This window comes from Thermobia domestica, chromosome 1 (assembly GCF_964235325.1).
Source record: "Thermobia domestica chromosome 1, izTheDome1.hap1.1, whole genome shotgun sequence".
NCBI classification, from domain to species: domain Eukaryota; kingdom Metazoa; phylum Arthropoda; class Insecta; order Zygentoma; family Lepismatidae; genus Thermobia; species Thermobia domestica.
Window position 1 is genome coordinate 197334833 of NC_137454.1, and position 19639 is coordinate 197354471.

General features: G+C 33.9%; 2 protein-coding genes across 3 annotated transcripts in view; one reads left to right on the forward strand and one right to left on the reverse strand.

Moving 5' to 3' along the window:
- LOC145666976 (trypsin-1-like) overlaps positions 1–10846 on the forward strand; it is an 88702-nt gene extending 77856 nt beyond the window's left edge. For both annotated transcript variants that reach the window (XM_081734647.1, XM_081734639.1), the window contains exons 6-7: positions 3683–3823; positions 10670–10846. In XM_081734647.1, coding sequence (XP_081590773.1) covers positions 3683–3823; positions 10670–10819 — 291 coding nt within the window. In that variant the 3' untranslated portion in view covers positions 10820–10846. The remainder of the gene's footprint in view (positions 1–3682; positions 3824–10669) is intronic.
- Positions 1–19639, reverse strand: part of LOC145666972 (chymotrypsin-2-like) — a 405304-nt gene that overhangs the window by 150274 nt on the left and 235391 nt on the right. The window lies entirely within an intron of this gene.

Here is a 19639-nt window from a genome sequence, read left to right on the forward strand (position 1 = left end):
TTAAATTTGTTTCTTTATATAAATTGAAGTACACATCTGAATCTTATTTGGTTTTGATTGGTTTGTATCTCTAGTAGAGAAACAGCGAAATAGTACAGGTACAATGTTGCTCAATGTTTGCACATTTGCATAATGTGCAAGGACTTTTACTTGTCATACGTACTTATATGGTTTATGTTATTCATATTTTATTTTCAGTCCTATTAGTTGTATGGTTCAAAGTTTTCACAATCAGCGAAAGTAGAAAACGAGGGACAGTAAACCTCCCTCTGATTTACCAAAAGTTCCAGAATGACATGCAGAAATATTATTTGATTCTCATGCAGTACGATGAATATTTCGTTCGAGAATTTCTCACTCATGAGGTTGAAATCTGTTTAAAATGAGAAAAAATATACACTCACAATTTTAGAATATATATGTTCTATAAAAATTTTCGTAGAAAAGTGTTCGATTTCGAAATGCTTCCAATTGTTTGAAACTCAGAACTAAAGAACTCAATTTTACACATCTCTCTCGTTATAACTTCGTAAACACTGTCCAAATTTTAAATACATAGTGTAAATTATGTTTGAAGTGAGAAACATATTCATGTCATTAGAGGATGAAATTAGTTAAATGCAAGACGTTAAAGTCAGTACACAATGAAGGAGTGAAATAACCCTCTTCTCCCTATGACTGATTAATAGTTTCAAGATAATTTTCATAAACAATATTCAATGTTGATACAATATGTTGTGTGAAGATTTCTTACAAACCCAATGGCATTCAAATAAATTTATAATTAGGTCTGAATTTATTCTCACAAACTTTAGGAAATATGTTTCACAATAGCTTCTTGTATGCAATATTGTCTATGGTTCCACAGGTTCTCAACACAGTTACGTTTTGAATCCGACATTGGTCAGTTTTGAAGGAATTAATTTAGTTCTTTTAGTCACTGGGGGAAACTCAGAAATATTTTCCGAATTTTGTAACAAATAGTGTGTGTTGAGTTTGAAATTATTCAGAAATTGAGAAATTATTAAAACATTAATTATAAGCGAAATTAGTAAAACCTAATAGCAATTATTCTAGTGTAAGATGATAAAATATCTTTAAGGGAAATATTTATTCATTGAAACATTTAAGTCAATTTGTAAAATATTCTCAATTTCATTGTGGTAACAAATTTTAGAATTCATTGGTGCTTCTGGTCAACAACACACATTTATTATAAGCAAGGAATCACAAACACATACATATGATATTTCACACGCAAAACATTTTTAAAACTAGGAAATAAATTTCCATACTTAATTGTTGCCGAGTCAGAGAATAAAGCTCTTTTCCTGTAATAACCAAACTAGGAAGTATATCTAGAATCAAGCAGAAGACATCTTGCCATTGATACAACTAGAGAGGATTCCAGAGCTGGAGAGTGAAAAATTCATCTAGCTATGTTCTAGTAGTGTTATAGCAACTTCATCATCAACCGCCAAAAGCCTTATCTGAGATTAGTTATGAGTACGATTATTCCATTGACCAGCAACAATGCGATAGACTTTTATAAATCCTACTGCTACCAACATATCAATCAATACCCCCATACCCTTGACTATGTTCTATCTGAAACACAATTAGTCTTCTGTACCATGTTGGAGTGCCAGCTATATATGATATTCTTTATTTTATTTTCACACGTTGAGAACACAACTTACATTTCCTGTGCAATTTAATTTAGTAATTTATCTAGACTAAGTATGCGTGACATAGAGCCCTCATATAATAAGGAACTAAAATTCAAATTTCTGAGCTACGGAAAATTAAGCTTCTCTATCAAATGAATATATGTTAAGTATAACAAGAAAAAATATCTGATTTCCGTCTAACATCCCTTAAGGTTTCTTCCTATTTATTATTTGTTTGCTCATATTTCTGGACATTATCGGAAAATATGGCCTTAAGATAGTTATGTATGAGAAATTACGTCCCTTGGCCCTTACGTATGAGGAACTAACTAAAAACTAACTCTTAGGCCTATGGAACCCGGAGGTTCAATGCCGCGTTCACAAAAGCTCTCCACTGACTTCCATCCTTAGGTAGTTGGATCCAGTTTCTACTTTGTATTCCTATCTCTGCGAGATCCATCTTAATATTATCCTCCCATCTGCGCCTAGGTCTTCCTAATGGTCGTTTTCCTATGGGTCTACCAGTCAAGACTTTGAAAGCGTTTCTACTTTCTTCCATTCTAGTTACATGACCTGCCCACCTAAGCCTCCTAGACTTGACGACCCTAACAATGTTGGGTAAACCGTATAAACTATGTAGTTCCTCGTTATGAAGCTTCCGCCATTCCCCATTCTCGTTCCTCTTGGGTCCGAATATTCTTCTCAGGATCCTGTTCTCAAATACTTTCAGTCTATGTCTATGAGGAACTACGTAACGAAATTATTTCCCGGTCTGAAAACGGAGAGGAATGGGGATGGAGGGATGCGGCCTGGGACCTTTGTGCTAAGTATTATCCCGGTATTTGCCTGGTGTGATTGAGCGAAACCTAGTACCATGTTCATTCGGAATCGGTAGCTAGAAAAGCTGTTACATATTTCCACCGTGTCCTGAGCGGCAATCAGTCCTAAGACCACTCACATGAAAGGCTAGAGTGTATGTTTTCTTCTGGTCTCCCGAAGAAGAATTTTGATTTTGATTTACATCGGTCATAAGCAGAGGGTAAATTTTCCCTAACTTTAAGAACACGTTTCATTACAACTTTAATAAAATCTAGTACCCAGAGAGTGAAATTAGAATATTATCTTTCGTCAGAATCTTATTTTACATTTTCTGTGGCAGGGAATGGTATTAGTATTCTTCTAAAATAAAGCGTGTCTAGTTTACTTTTTTAGAAATTGAGCACGATGTCAAATTTCAGTAGTAGATAAACGTGAATTAAATGTCCACTGTGACTTGGAGTTGAAAATTCTCCACAGTTATACATCCTAGGGTTGAACTAAGGTCACGCTTATAACGTTAGAAGCTCTGTATACGTCAGCAGAACAAGTAGGTTAGCTACATAGTTTGCATGCCATTTCATAGATGTTATGCATAGATCGTACCTCCTCATTTGATAGCTCCAGGCAAATGGGTAAGAAGAAAACGTTGTACTCATAGGTGCCATATCATTTGACAGCGACCAACAACAATTGTCTTTGAAAGTGAGAAGTTCTCAGAGTGTAAGGAATAACCAGAAAAGTTTGTTGCATCGGATTGTGATTTCAGATGACAAATGAAAATGCTATGATAATAGCAAACGTTCAGGACAATGCGTTGTTCGTGATTAACGTTCGGGAAGGTTTCCAAATCACTGATGGCTTCTGATGATCGAGCGTTGCAATGTGCAACTGAGAAGTTCTACGCATCACAAACTTCAAACTTATTTTGCAAAATAATACAGTAATTGCCTGATCGATGGCCAAAGTTCTTGGTTGCAAACGGCGAGTATGTTGATTAGCCAGATATGCTAACTTTCATTTATTTGCTTATGAAACTAACAAACCTGGTTCTGGTTCAACGTTTCATTCCCACGAAACTAATAGAACTTCTATATGGTGAAGTATATCCATAACTAAAAAGTATGTTATTAAATATACTTGAGTAGAAAACAATTTTATGTTAAATAAAATATTGCATCACTTTTCCTTCATAGCATAATATGCCCTCAATTACTCTCCTTCAAGTCCAAGTTCCTACTATCAATAAAGACGAGTGCAAACGACTATATCCAAAGGATTTAAGGGAGAATGAATTGTGTGCCATGTCTCCTGAAGGTGGAAAGGATTCTTGTGGTGTAAGTATACATTTGAAAATACTAATAATAACAGTCTATAATGATCCGCTTACGTTTATATTTTTCTGCCATTAAAAGGTAATCGATTTTATATATTCTGTTCACTGCATTTTGTGATTCTAGTTGCAATTTGAGCAGTGCTGAGTTGATACATGGAGTTTGTTCTATGTTTATTGTTTCATTTGAATGTTTCATTTATTTGGGAGAAAATATACGAGTTTTTATCGTTATTACACAGCTAAGTTGGCTTGTGAAAACATACCACAAACGGTACCATAAAATTTATCATATGTAAGAAAAAGGGGACAGTGCAATTATCCACATTCAAGAGTTTTCAAACTCACTTTTCTAATCTTTGGTACCAATAATCTTCTATATACTTTGATACTTCTTCACTCTGAGAATTTTATTTTATTTTATCATGTGTGACTTATTTTAATTATATTTAGTGCTACGAATGGCATGCAATTAAGACTATTCCAAAGTTCTACATTTGGACCGGCAGATGTCTGTGTCATTGGTTACAGTATAGCTGTGAATTTTTTTTCCTACCTAATTCAATATTTGGCTTCTCCACAAATTACTTACGTAGAGGACTTGGCTAAAGTGCTGCTTCATAACCGTTGTAACCATTGATGGTTTGAGAAAGAAAGGAAACAAATACTAGTTTAAGGTGGATCACTAGGTGTTCTCGGTGCTATGCTAAACACTACTTAAACTGAGTGGCGTTGCCAGATAGTGTCAAATGTTTACTGATGCCAGATAATAAAGAAAGTAATCATGGAATCCTGTTTGGATACTTACTGCAGAAATTAGTTTTCGACCCTTACCGCAATTCACAGCTAAGTTCTGCTTCCTGAACTGCAACGCTAGAATCTAGGAATTTTCTTATTGTGACTACCACAGTAAACTTACAAATTTGGCATCAACGCATTATGGTGTTCTGCGCAAGTTTCTTCTCAAAACCTATTTCCTTAAACGTAAATTAACATTTAAATAAAATGTGAAATACAACACGAAAAACGATCAAACAATATATCTATTTCATAATAAGATCGTTACTTTAGAATACTATGCACATACAAATAAACATATCATAAAAGTGGGCACTTCTAGCAAGATCTTACAGCAAGTGCCATCTTGTGTGCACATTGTAAAACGAATCGAATATTTTCTTTTATTTGTTACCATTTAAGATATGAGAAGACAAAATCAAATGAATCAGTGTCTTGTGTTGTAGTTGAAGCATAACTCTATCTTATACTACATTATTTATAATACGTAACGTTTCATTGCACAGTAGTTAAGAGAATGAGCTAAAATACGTACTAACTTCCGGATGGTGATCCACCTTAATATAAATAAAATTAAGTTGGTATTTAATATTAACGACGCAGCTACTAAGATATAATGATAAGTATGGAATTTTAAGAATAATAATTTACACTTTTAAAAAATGCCTTGATTTATTATTTATGGAAGAAATTTGCTATGGAAAATACCAAAGCTTAATTGGCTTTAATTTAACATGATTCTCTGTCGATGAAATATTTTTTCTCACTACGAATTAATTATGGCATAAATATCAACAGAAATTAATAATTAAAAATTTTAATAATAAAACAATTCATTTTAGCATAAATTTAAAGGGAAGGGAATTAACTTGCTCATATACATGGTCAGAAAATATCATACACCCGAAGTAAATGTGTGTAACAATAAGATATTTAAGATTTGAATCTCCCAGTCTGATCATTTATATGGCAACAGTGGACCTCATCTGAAGTACTGCGTGATTGTCACGTAACTGCCACGTGACTACTCGTGAAGGGAGGAGAATAAGTCTGTGTGTTGACCAGTTCATTGTTTCGTCTTTGCGTGTTTGGTGAATGACAAGGCAGATGCCAGTGACTTCACTTTAGAGGAGCGCTTAATGTCAAGTGGGTGGATCCATGAACGAAAATACAATATGCCCGCAGGTGATGGATAATTTTCGTAAAAAGTTCGGCAAGGAGCCACCAAATCGTCAGATTTTAGTCATGTGGGAGAAGAAAGCTTTTCGCCTGAAAAGTGTTTTCCATGCCTCTTGCTCTGGTCGTCCACCAACCCGAAACGCAATATGTGCAGAAGTATGCTTTATCACTGATGCGTTCATCCTGCAAGTCGACCAGAAAGCGTTCTGAAGCACTATGAAGATGTTAAGGGACTTTCTGGCCACCTTGTATATACAGTGGTAGATGTAAAATAAGGGACGATGTGTTTCGTATTTTGCTGGGAAGGACAGATACCTTTCCAAACTTATCGTATAAGTACAAAATGTAAATGTTGGTATTGAAAGTAGTTCAGAAGGTCCTGAAGTAGATCAGGGTTGTTATTTTCTACGGAAAAATTATTCTTGAGGAATAAAGAATTCGCACAAAAAAACGAAAATGAACTTACAATACCAGTTCCAGTTGGGATCTTTACGAATATACGAGAAATTCCACTCGATAATTTTAAGAAAATGTGTTGAATCTTACCTAACCTAACTGTACTGTACTATACTTATCCCCCTTCTACTTTACTTTCGGCAGAAATTTTGGCAAAAAAATAAAAATATTTGTTTGTTTGATGAGCACTGTTTCTACACGCTGTGCCTTTAAGGACCTCCATGTACTATAGATACTTCTAAAGTAACTTTATTACCAATTTTAACACTTCGTAGCCATAAGTTTGGAGGTGTCTGTGTCCCAGCTAGCCGGTTCATCAATGAATTTGCGATACATGAGTTGCCTTATTTTGCCTGTGTATCTGCTATATCTGTGCACAGATTTCATTCGCTTCGATCTTGTTCTTACTGCACTGTTAGGGGTGACTTTCAAATCTCTGGACGTGGACATTTCCGTTAGCGTTACCTAAATAAATCACCAAAAATGAACATTTTCAACCGCTCAGAGGTTTTATGGAGAACTGAGAAATCTTCCCTGTTATTTATATAGTATATCTTCTTCTACATCCCAAAATGGTTAGGCACTTCTGGTAGGATTGAAATGATGAAATTTGGCATGATTGTGGTCTTCCGGGACTAACCCATACGGAAATTGCCTAAAATGATTATTTTTAGCTTTTAAGGAGTCTAAAGAAGCAATGAAGTAATTCTCATGTTATTTAAATGGGTGTTTTCTTGTGATACAAAATCTTATATTTTAGATAGTTGAAATACGAAAAGAAACTTGAAATTTGGTAGAATTGTTGATTTTAGAGGTTCGAGGCCGTAAGCCGAGAAAAAGCGGGAGTCTATGTGCCGAGCCCCCAGCTAGCCAAAGGCAAGTCTATCCTATATAACGCAACCTTATGAACATGTTAACTTCCGTAACTGGGATTAGATTTCGATGATAATTTACTGATACGTTGTTAAGTACCTTAATACAGCGGTCCAGTTCGACGATGGGTGTGGTGGGTATAAGGGAGAGATAACCCCTTACCATATAGACGTGGTAATGATCATAGAGCTAGAAAGATAGAACAAATGCCACTCGCAAGCTTTTGTGCAACTGAACCCAAGCAAAAACGAGCTTAATTGCTACACCATGCCACGTTTTTTAAAATCTGGCATGAAACATATCCAAACATTTAAATTTTCTCGGGCTGCGACCAACGCCACGCATGTGCTTTCTTCGCGTTTTTACCATGTCTCAATTTTTCTCCACGTAATACCAGTCATAATTTTTTGCAGTAGTTTATTCGCATACATAATTACATTGTGGCCTAACCAGCAATTTTTAGCACTGTCCTACTGAGATATTAAGCCCCAAATATGACATCAAAATCCAAACTTCAATTTTTGGACAGTGCAAGTAGTATCATGGCTGTGGATATTTCTGCAGACTCTTCACATGCAATGGTATTCAGCACGAAACTTATGTATCCTCTACTTTATGCAATTCCAAAATACAGTCGGTGATTTCATGTAATGGTTTGTGATCGTACATATTTATTTAGAAGCAAAAGTTTATATTCTCCGTGTACATCAGTCTCTCAGTCTCTCCTGTAAACGTTCGTACGTCCTGATCAACTGTAGTTTTCGTAAACGCTTGCAAATACCAAAATTGGCACTCTACCGACAACAAACATGGCGCCATTCAGGAATACTTGTATATACTACATTGTGAATGATGATATTGTCCTTCTTGTACACAAGGTTCATCACACTCCAATTTCTATAATTTTCGGAGATGGTCGACCAACCTGCTCTGGACCACATTGTAAGGATTGACCCGAGATGGTGGATATTTCCATTGTTAGCCGATTAGCTCCTTTCATTTCCAGATCAGGAAGGTAGAATCGTGATGTTTTCCACATTGATTCTATTTTCTGCATGTAGGACAACATATACCGATAAAAGTGTTCATTTCGCCTACGAAAACCGTTTGGAGGCTATTCAACAGAAAACCTATTTTATCCATGATAACAAAATGAACCCGTTCCGTACTTTTGCTATACGACACTATGCATCTCGTTGCATAATGGCGTGCGCTTCTGTACACGATTCTCATCGGTCACTTGAATCGAACGACCTAGATGTAATAGTGTATTTTACTGCTATTTTTTTCTCTCTCGGAATTCCTTGAATCAATTAAACACTACATACCTACCTTGCTAGTGGAGTTTCTAGTGTCCATGCCTTTCAATTTGGAGGTTATGGCTTCGATATCCTAGAAAGAAGTATCGAAAGCACTACAATGATCTATATACCACTTTTGAAAGTACGTGTTATCCTACAGTATATACAGAATCGGTATCGACAACGAAACAATCAATCATAGAATGAATAAATCAATTAAACACTACCGTACGTTGAAAATCTTGTCCACCATACACCACATTTCACGAAAAAAGATTCTACTAAGTGCAAAGTTCCAACGTAATAACTGCATCATACACTGTTGGATGCGCTTTTAGAAATCAATTGCTGCAATCATTTATAGTTTAACATCTGCCTGTGTATGTGCATTTATCAAGTAGGGTAACCCGGGGTAATCATGAAAGATTTTGCATGCTTTTGCAAATATATACACAAGTCACGCAAAAACTACATAAGTTAGGGGAACAAACAAAGTTGCATATTATAGTGCTGCTGTCTGTTTAACATAATTGTGTATTAATTTTGTGTGATTGTACATGATGAAAGAGGAAAAAATGAAGTCTGTCTTACATATACCCTGCCAATGGGACAAATATCAGACGACCATGAAGCAAAAGTGAGATACTGATCTCAAACCATTGCTGAGTCACATCGAAAATTGCTGGGGGAAATAGGAGATAGTCAGGAATATCTATGGCACACCTATGTTTTTTTGTAACAGACAGATGAAATTTATATGGTAGTAATATGTAGATTTGAAGGGCAGAACCGGAACACATACTCAGGAGATGTGAAACTGTATTAAAGGAAATTAATACAGAATAGATATTCTTGTAATAACAGTTAAGCTTAACTCACTAAGACAATGATAGTAAAACAGTTATTAATTCACTTGGAAAGGCCCTTGAATATTGAATATTGTTGTAATATCTAACATATGAATACGTAAAGACATGCAGTTTGAAATATTTAAGAAGTTTACACTGTTAAACTGATGAACTGAATGAAGTTTACACTGTTACACTTACTTAGAACCAGAGACTAAAGATTACTACAAAACAGAAAAATAGGTTTAGTTAAAGTCAAAAATCTATGCACAATGCAATTTCAACAGGCTTGAGATTTCCTGCGGGTGTGTTGTAAGCATATTCTGTTTGTTATTCGTTATATTTTCGTGGAATCGTTACCCGTTAACATTTCCCCTTAACTGACAATAAGAAAACATACTTAGAGAAATCAGCTACGAAAATTCGTTCGTGATGTTTCGAAACATGCACCTCTTTTTGTGAAGCTTGCAACAACATGGAGATAAGCAATATGGTGGAAAATATTCAACTGAAAAAAGAGATCGTATACGTCTTCGCATCGGTTCAAAAACATTTCATATATTTATGGCCAGCTATAATGTTACTTAGAATATATATGAGCCCACAAAATATTGGAACTGCGTATTAGAGGGCTGTAACACACAGGGTCCTGGTCAATCTTACCTCACATCTGATTGATAGATGACGTGTCAGCTAACCGTGCAACACAAGGAAGCAGCGATACCTATTGTTAATTGTAGAAGGAATTCCAGACTAAATGTTGCCGGAAATTTGTCTTGCTGAAGTATCGATATCTTGAATTATTCAACAAGAAAGAAATCATTTTAGATTCTGCATTCTTTCAGCTGCTATGATGCTCGCAGTGGTAGATTATGCCCACCACAATAGCATCGATTGATTATCACTGTGTGTGGCTATTACTGTAGTGAAAGTGGAAGTGTAATCTGCCATAAACACTACTGTTTGCCACTCGAAATCTTAGCGACAATAGGGTTTGGTTTTAGTTCACCTACTAGAACAAATAGAGCAATAGGCATTTATAACTAAAATGTGTGTTTAAATTGTTCCAAGACAGGTAAAATTCCTATTCTTGACTATAGTTATATAATTGTAATTTGTATTCATTTATTCCCATATAAGAAATATGTTGTAAATATTAAAGAAATTAATATCTAATTGAAACTAATTGCTCTTATATATGTAATAGAATATCATGACAAAAGAAATTTCGTGTTATCCCTTACGTTCTTTCCATTAAGTAAGTCCCACGACAGCAGTATATTATAGAAATTGATTACGTTCAAAATTAATTTTCATTTTGTAATTGGAAAGAGAGTAATTATAAACTAGTAAAATACCTATAATTTTAATGCCAACATTTCCTTCTCTTTTAAGGGAGACAGTGGTGGTCCACTAACTTTAAATTGTGTCCAGTATGGAATTGTTTCTTGGGGCTATGAATGTGGTGTTAAAGGTAAACCTGGAGTTTATACCCAAGTGTCTAAATACCTTGATTTCATCATGAAAATTATACAAAGCGCATAATTTTAATGTAAATATTATGTAGTAAAATAAGACCTATGTGATGTATGTGTATTAAATTCAAACGAATTATATGTAATTAGTTCTTAGTGTTATTTATCACATTTTAAATCTGTCTGAGGTCTCTTTTGAACACCTTATTCAAACACTTTTTTAAAGATTAGCTATACCTGAATTATTATTTTCATATGACACTAAATATAGGAGAAGCATGGAATCTCTTCATATATATAAATGAAAGGAATTTGGTACATTACGCCTTGGTCTGATTTTTGTACACTGAGCGGCATAATTAAGTAAAGGGATAGTTAAGAAATAATAGTTATTTCCTTGAGGAGAATTGTTTCAGTGTAAATCTAATATTTAGATTAGCAATATAACATTAAAGACGTGCACCAAAATATGACATGCCAGGATATTACTCCAATCGGAACAAGAAAGAATGAGTAGTTAAGCATACGTTAAAGAACCACGAGATAAATAGGCAATTTTGTTTTCACAACGGAAGGAAATTTCTGTCCGAATTTTGTTTCTAGCTATCTTGTAAAAAGTATATATACTAAGACAGGGCGCAAAATTTCAAAGTCAGAGGTACTCGCCAATCCAAAACTGATGATCGCCAGTATCTCTCACGTACAAATTATGAGAGCCCCAAAGTAAGATATTACATCAAGACAAAATTTCAAAACGAGACAATTCGGTTCAGGATAATCAATTTTGATAATACCTGAAGTTAATGATGGTGATGGTCCAAAATGAAATGAAATGAAATCTTTTAGTTTGATTTTCCACAGTTATGCCAGCTACGCTAAAGAAGACGGTGGTGATGAGAAATGAATGAAATGGTGTAATGAAAACATTAGGAAGAAATAGGAAAACCCCGAGAAAACCCACGCACACGGTGTTTTTCCACCACAAAGTCCATTTGGCGCGAGGTGGGATCGAACCAGAGACCCCAGACACCAGAGGTAATGCTCTACAAATGAACCACAGCGACCCAAAATCACGAAATCTATTAGAACGACCCGTTTGAGAGAGGAATGCTCCCGGAAGGACTTTTTCGTGCGCTATTCTAGCCAGCTGTTTTACGCGCTATCCTAGCCAGCTGTTTTAAGTTGGTCAAAAAATTATATCATGGCGTCAAGGCGGAACAAAACGAACCTTGCGGGGCTTCTAACCCGTTCCTACTACTACTCCTACTGATCCTACTACTACTCCTACTCCTACTTCTCCTCTTCCTCCTCCTACTACTACTACTTATCTGCACAAATGTAAGTAAATCACTTTTTTGAGTATTATTTTCATCTTATTTTAATTAAAGTGTTATAAAAATGTAAAAAAAAACTTTCCTTGGGCCGGGTTTGAACACACGCCAAAAGCGATATTCTTTACTAGCACATAGCGCTAGCACGCTCACAGCAACAAGCGTTTAATTTCTGCTATTTGATTGCAACATGGCAAGAAACAGAAACGCCAACCAATCAGTACTGAGTATTTCGTTCCTACTTCCAGGAGCATTATTCTCCCGAGCTAGTAATTCATTAGATGCGTGAAGCTGCCTTTGTTGTACATAACGCCAGTCTCTTTGATTAACTTTATTAATGTTTCATTTTAAATCTGGATGACTGACTGCGACTAAGATTCACAATGTACTAACTATCGTTGATAAATCGATGTCTCTCTTGTCGTTCCAAGTTTGACTCCAATTCTGACTAACCAAGATGAAAGAAACTAAAATATTTATACAATAAACATGCTTGAACTGCAGCTAGTGGCTTCCAAAATTTGGGGTGAAATAACTACATGTGTATACGAGATTTGTCTGAAGAAATCTTAGTTAACTAATTCTTCTTAAAATTGAGCGTTATGTCAGCACTCTGAATTTTACATAACTTAAATAACAGTGTCCAATGCAATGTGTTTGTGTTAACAACAAAATATGAAATTACAAAAATGTTTACATTCACAGAAAACCTTTCAAACTGTTTATAACGTTAACAACATTCACAGATGGTGTTTTTATGAAACTGAAATACCGAAACTGAAAAATCAAACTTTCCTATTCTTCGAAAAGTGAAAATTCACATCTACAATATTTCAAACATTATTACTTTCAGATATTAAATTATTAAGACTCTTTGACAATATGAAAGTAAGTGGTGGTTCACATCCCATCTGAAGCCAAAGGAGTGTTTCATGCACCATCGATCACCTACAGTGAATTCATCAGTGTGAAACTATTACAGGGAGAGTAATGTGCCACTGCTTATATTTGTAGTTTCGATTATCAAAGTTTTTTTCCTTTAAGACTTAATACTCACACGTCACAATGAAACAGCAAACTATCATCTTCTTTTCATCCTGCTACTGAAAAAAATGTAAACGGTCAGCAAACATAACAGGCTACAAAATCCAATCCTTTTCAAGATTCATATCTCAAACTCACAATCTTCTATGAATTTATCTCTATATGGGTCTTCCAGGTCTCGTTCACTATACTCTTACTTCTTAAAAGATTATAAACTAACTTCTGTAGAATTTATAAAATTTATTTAAGTTTCTGTGTATCTAAATTTGAAAATCACACGTAGCTAATCTAATCTATCCCAACGTAAAATGCTTTTGAAATATTTTACTTCATACTTTACACAAAAGCAATTTAATAAACAACTATCGTCAAGATTAAAATGCATCACTAGAGAATGATAATTTTGTTTGAAATCTTTATAAGAGTGTAATTATCTTTTGAGTATTATCTTTTGTGTAAGAATTTATGGAAAATAGAATGAGGTGTTGCTGTAAAAAGAATACACGGAAAGTAATATGGAAAAGAGTAAACGAGTGGTTCAATATATGTTATGCAAGTTTACTTACTGTCTTTAACTGCAACCTAATTAAATTTACATGTATTATTTTCAAAATAAGCGGTTTATAAATTCAACTGCATTTTGTTTTCTTTTAAAGCTTCATGAAATGAAGTTTTCTAGTGTAACGTCTGATATTTAAGCACTTTAGAATAAAGCATTTGGATTATGAAAGTAAATGATTATGAATGGGCTGTTGGAAACAGGACAATGCAGAAGGAACAGGCGGAAACTCACGAATACAAATCTTTAATTATTGTAATAATTTAAAAATAGCAATTAGTAAAGGTATTCTTGCCATATATGCACAATAAGAGAAGCTATAATTAAAATCCATCTTATGTAGTGTCGTTTTGAGGTACTAAAGGTATGACTACTGCAGGAAACAAACGTTAGTCGAACTCTTTAGTATGGGACTAATCACGCGTCACAAGACTCTGGATAAGGCTCAATGGATCTACAACATGTTCCAGTGGGGTACGAAAAAGTTCATCCCGTTTAAGTATTGCTAGCAAACTGAAAATGTGCTAATGTAATAAGATTTTTAGAGTTATAAGAGACGTCTTACCACCATACGCTATTTTTGTAGTTGTATGAGGGGTTATTTATAATCTGAACTTAGCTTTAGGAATGTTTCAAACAACGGTGGTCGTTTGGATAACATGTTGGTTTCCACAATCTGAATCAGTTTACGAAGTATGCTTTGCACAACAGTCTACATATCGTATTTTCCTTCTTCCTAAGAGATGAAATTATTCTAAACGACGCGATTTATCTACTTAAGTGTAAATGTTAACAATTATCTGTACCGTATCTTACCAGAATGGTATTGCACCTATTTACCTTAATGCAAGTTAAACAAGTATCTTGATATCAGACCGGAGTAAGTTACGTACGAGTAATTGCACAGATAGTATACAAATTCATCAGGATTTCGTTTCTAAAATGAGTATTCAGTAGTTATGTAGAGTCAAAGTCTTTTATCAATTCTTTGATCTTTGTTGCTTTGTTTGGCAGCTCTTCCTGTAAAATGAGTCTAAATATCGAAGGTATTATTGAAATTAGAATTTGACTACGAAGAAACATACGATTGATGAAACGATTGTTATCGTTGTGCCCTCTTAAGTGCCGTTTTTCTCTGTTATATTCGAACTGATAAAATGTGTTCAGTGAAAGTAAAACTTTTTTACTACTTGGTTTCTTATTGGAAGTGGCAGACTTAATGTTCTGCAACAAGGATGTCACATGAAAGCTGGCTTTGCGTCGCGTACGCATCACATAATCATTTCCGGACTTTGGAGCCTCCAATGATGTTTCACTTTGAAGTCATTTATTAAATTCTGTTAGCAGATACAAATATTGTAGGAAAATTGCTCATTATATTAATATATGTCAAATATGTTTGTCTTACATTCAGAATTATTAAAGGTTACAGTTTTCATTCGGCACAAAACAATCAAGTTTTCAAAAATTGAATAACAATAAATGTACGAACACTACTCAATCTATTTTCTTCAATTGAATTTTTTTAATTAATTCTGTAAATTGAGTGAAATTTCAGATTTTTTCTCGTCGTACGCTGCTGCCCTTCAGAATAAAGGAAATAGATGAATAATGAAAGTGGATTATGAAATAATTGGTGGGTAAGATTTATGGAGGAAAGTGAAGACTCTGGAGAAATCTTCAAATACAAGTACACCAGGGGTTATCCAACCAGTGACCCCCTCGCATCAGAGATAAACACTCTAGAACTGAGCCAAAATGTCACATTCTCAATGGGTTTTATAAAAAAAATTCGGTTACATACGCATTACCATACATACTAATGAGTGTAATTTGAAAAAGAATCATAATATAAGTTATAGTGAAAAGTTAAGTCTAGCTTTATTTATCTAATATTTATTGATTTATTTACTAGAATAGAAATATGACTATATTTTTCACGATGGATAGAAATAAGTATACGTTAAATTTGTATCGCTTCTAAGGAAATGAGTATTCATTCGATCATTAATTTTCACCTCCAAGATATAGACAAACTATTTAACATAAATTCTCACCCACACGTATTCCTATTGAAAATCGAACCCTTTAGTCCCATGCCAGTGTGAGTGTTGTCCGTATTAAACTTGCCCTACATGACTTGGCAATTTTATTCTCTTCCTTTATTTTTGCCTTTATAATAATTCGAATATAAGCTTGCAAAAAAAACCTTGATTCTAAATTCTACTGTGGATTATTTTTGTCTTTGATAAGTCATCCTTTGTACGTGTGCGTGTAGCGGAAGAAGTTCATCCCACTTCGCTCGAATTCAGTGCGCCAACAAAGCCACAAAACTTAAGCTCCGCCTATTTCCTCTCCTCCCGCGGTATCGTCTTCCAACTAAAACGAAAATCATATAATTTTCGTGCATTGAGATGAATTTGCGTTTCTTTCGCATACGGCGACGTATGTACCCAAAGCAAAAACACGTATTTTCTGTTTTCGTTTCTATTTTCTTACTGCTTCTTACGACCCTTTTAGCACATTTCCGTAACACATTGTGAGAATGTTGTACACGTGATTGGTCCATTTCAGGATGTTCTGCTTTCTTCTCATGGGTGCGTTGTACCTCATTGATTTTCGTCGATTAAGAGTAGTATTTCGTACATTTAACCTTTTCCGATATCTCTTTCCGTTCTCGCTATATTCCACATAATCTCATTTCGACCCCATTGTTGTGCCTATATTATGACCTTTTCCGATATATCTTCTGGTTCTCTCTATATTTCACATAATCTAATTTTGAACCCACTTGTATGTCTCTATTTGACCCTTTCAATGCGCTTATTGGCCGAAATGAAAAATACGCGTCTCTTGTTTTCCGATGTTCTCTATGTCCGTGTAATCTTATCACAATCGGCGTGCTACACCGGGGTACCCTGCCTTCTTAGATTAGAATATTTTTACAGCACCGAAGCAATATGAGAGGTGAGTCTAACCTACCATGTGGATCTAAATCAGTACATGTTATTTTATGAAATAAGGTTGCAAACACATTTTATTTACTTGTATAATTTTCTTTTGTATATTCCTGCGTGATCAAATATACAAACCAACAGGTCGATAATACATGATGGAAACAAAAGATGCTTTTCATTTTTACAGTTTAGATGTAACTACGAGGAACATTATTAATTGTCCAAGTTATATTTTCCTTTCATGCTATCATTGATATAATCTAAGTATTTTGGAACTTCAGTGTAGACACCAGCTCTTACAGGATTACCACATATATCGTCTCCCCACGATATAACTCCCAATTGTACGACATTTAGAGTCAAAGATCCACCACTGTCACCCTGCAGAAAAGACACGTGAATTACGTATCCCTAACATTAAATATTGTAAATCAATTAGGAAAGGATGAGGAAACCTTTTATATAACACCCTTATTTAAGCTCATAGATTTTTAAAATAATTGAATTTTAACTTTTAAACATATATTTGCTAATATTATAAAAATGTCAATTAAGAAAGTTCAAATTAGAGCTAAAATTGGTTGTCAAGGATATCGGTACTAGCATTTTCTATGATCTTCCACTAGAAAAACTATCCAAATATAATTCAAAATTGATTTTTAACACCAGTTTCACTATTTTATGCAGTCATTTATTAATACGTAAAAATGGATAAAATATAAATAAAATGTTCAAATCTTCGAAGATTTCATGTATACTACTTCTCTAGGAGAAACTGGATCTTAAGAATTCTATCACCTGATATACAATAACACAATTAAACATTGAAGTAACTCGTAGCTTTAACATTAACAGCCTTACATAAGCTGCCATCATACTAAAACAAAAACGTATATAATCAATTGCACCTACTAAAAATAAATGTTTATATAACGATTAAAGCAATTAAATTTCTAGGAATTTCGGTAAATGATACACTGATATGAGGTCCATATAGGTATTACTAGAGAAGCTATGTAATGTTTACCATGAACTAGAATGTGTGAGAACTTCGTTTCACATATCAATATTAAAAACAATTTCTCAAAGCCAGTTTGAAACTCTACTTACACAAAGGATAATATACTGGGGAAATGCAAAAAATAGGATAATTTTCGAAATTCATAAAAGAGTAAGCAGATAAAGTTATCAAATCAAGAGCATGATCATGTCAAATAATATTCATAGAATTTGAAATTCTTCCGTAATCCTGTTTTATATATTACGAATACCATTTCTGAATTTTTGTTAAAAAATATATTAAACCAACACTCAAACGCAGCAATATAATTCATACCGTCAATACTAGAAACAAAAGTGACCTTGCAATATACAGTACTTTATCGAAAAGTTCAAAGTATAGAGAGGTATTAATTTACAATATCTTACCCAACAAAATACAAACTCAGAATCTGATAACATTTTAAAACTAAGACTAAAATACTACCTACATTACTTTTATTCTGTTTCAGAACTTTATAAACTTCTTCGGGGTACGGAAACGTGATATGAATGTTATAAACCTTAAAATTAACCCAAAGAAAATAAAATAGAAGATGATAGCAGATTTGCGCCCTGAATGATATGTGTATCAACAGATATAATTTGTCATATATAAATCTACCTTGACATGTTTTAGGAAACGTCATACCATCATACAATAATATTAATATGACGTAATTCAATATATTTCTTGCTGTTTATGAGATAAAATATAGACTGTGACATATTCTATATCACATGTACAAATATAACACATTGTGATTTCTTCAATGCAAAAGAATAAATAAATCGTAGTCACACATATAACTATTAAATATAATATTGATAGTTTTTTCAAGCCTACATGTTATGTAGACCGATTATAACGATATTGTGTATTTTTCATGTAATCTTAAACATTATCTCTTGTGTTTACGGGCAATATGTGCTATTGAAATATGCACAAGCTATTTAGAAAGAAGAAGAAGAAGAAAATATAAAAAGGAATAGAATTAATTTCTTTCTGATATTATAATTGATTTTATGTTAACATGGTAATCTGACGATATGTGTTATTGGTCGTCGTAGAAACGAAAAAAACATAATATATAACAGAGGATCCATCTTGTAGAATCAACATGTATGTTATTTAAATGGTGTAAATGTTTAATTCATTACGTATTATAATAAAAGGTAATATCAAGATGGAGCGTTTAAGTGGATTTTGGTAAAAGTAGTAGACTAGATTATAATTATTCGGACTGTGGGCTAAAGTGTAACCCTAAAATATACAAGATAAATATATTGGTTACACGACAATAAAACTTTTTTACGAAGAGAAGAATGAGGTTTCGAAGTCCTTTATTCCACATTCATCTAGTCTCTGAAATAACTGAAAGCTTTAAATTTCATTTAAGCGCCATCATTCTATCGCGTGCAGAGAGCAACAGCATTTTTTTAAAATTTAATCCCTATAGGTAAAATAGCTATTTAGTGAGCTTGAAAAGTTTATTTGCCATTTACCGAGCTCGAAACTTATCTGCATAAAATTGAAATATTATACAAACGTTCATAAGCCATATCTGATAATAAAATATACGTTTACAAAAATAAAGCTTCTCAATCTCAGGAGTGAGAAGATACTTGGAACTATTTTGGACATTCACAAGATTTTGAAAACTAGTAGCTGTTGAAACGTGAAGTTGTGTTCAAACTATGTCACTGAGCTCTACAAAATGCATCTCCTACTGCGGAAAAAAGGGCCGAAATGTCTGTCCTTCCTTTAATAGAACCCTTGAACTACTAGGTATCACAATTCTCAATGTTAGCAAATGTTTTTTTTAACTCTAGCTTGATGATAATAGTTTTTTTATTTAGAAAAGCTGCCCTAAGAGGGGCAGAAAGGTTTGAAGAATATTTTGTTTTATTTTGTTATTCTTGCTATTCAATATATCTCCAATACACTCGTCGAAGATACT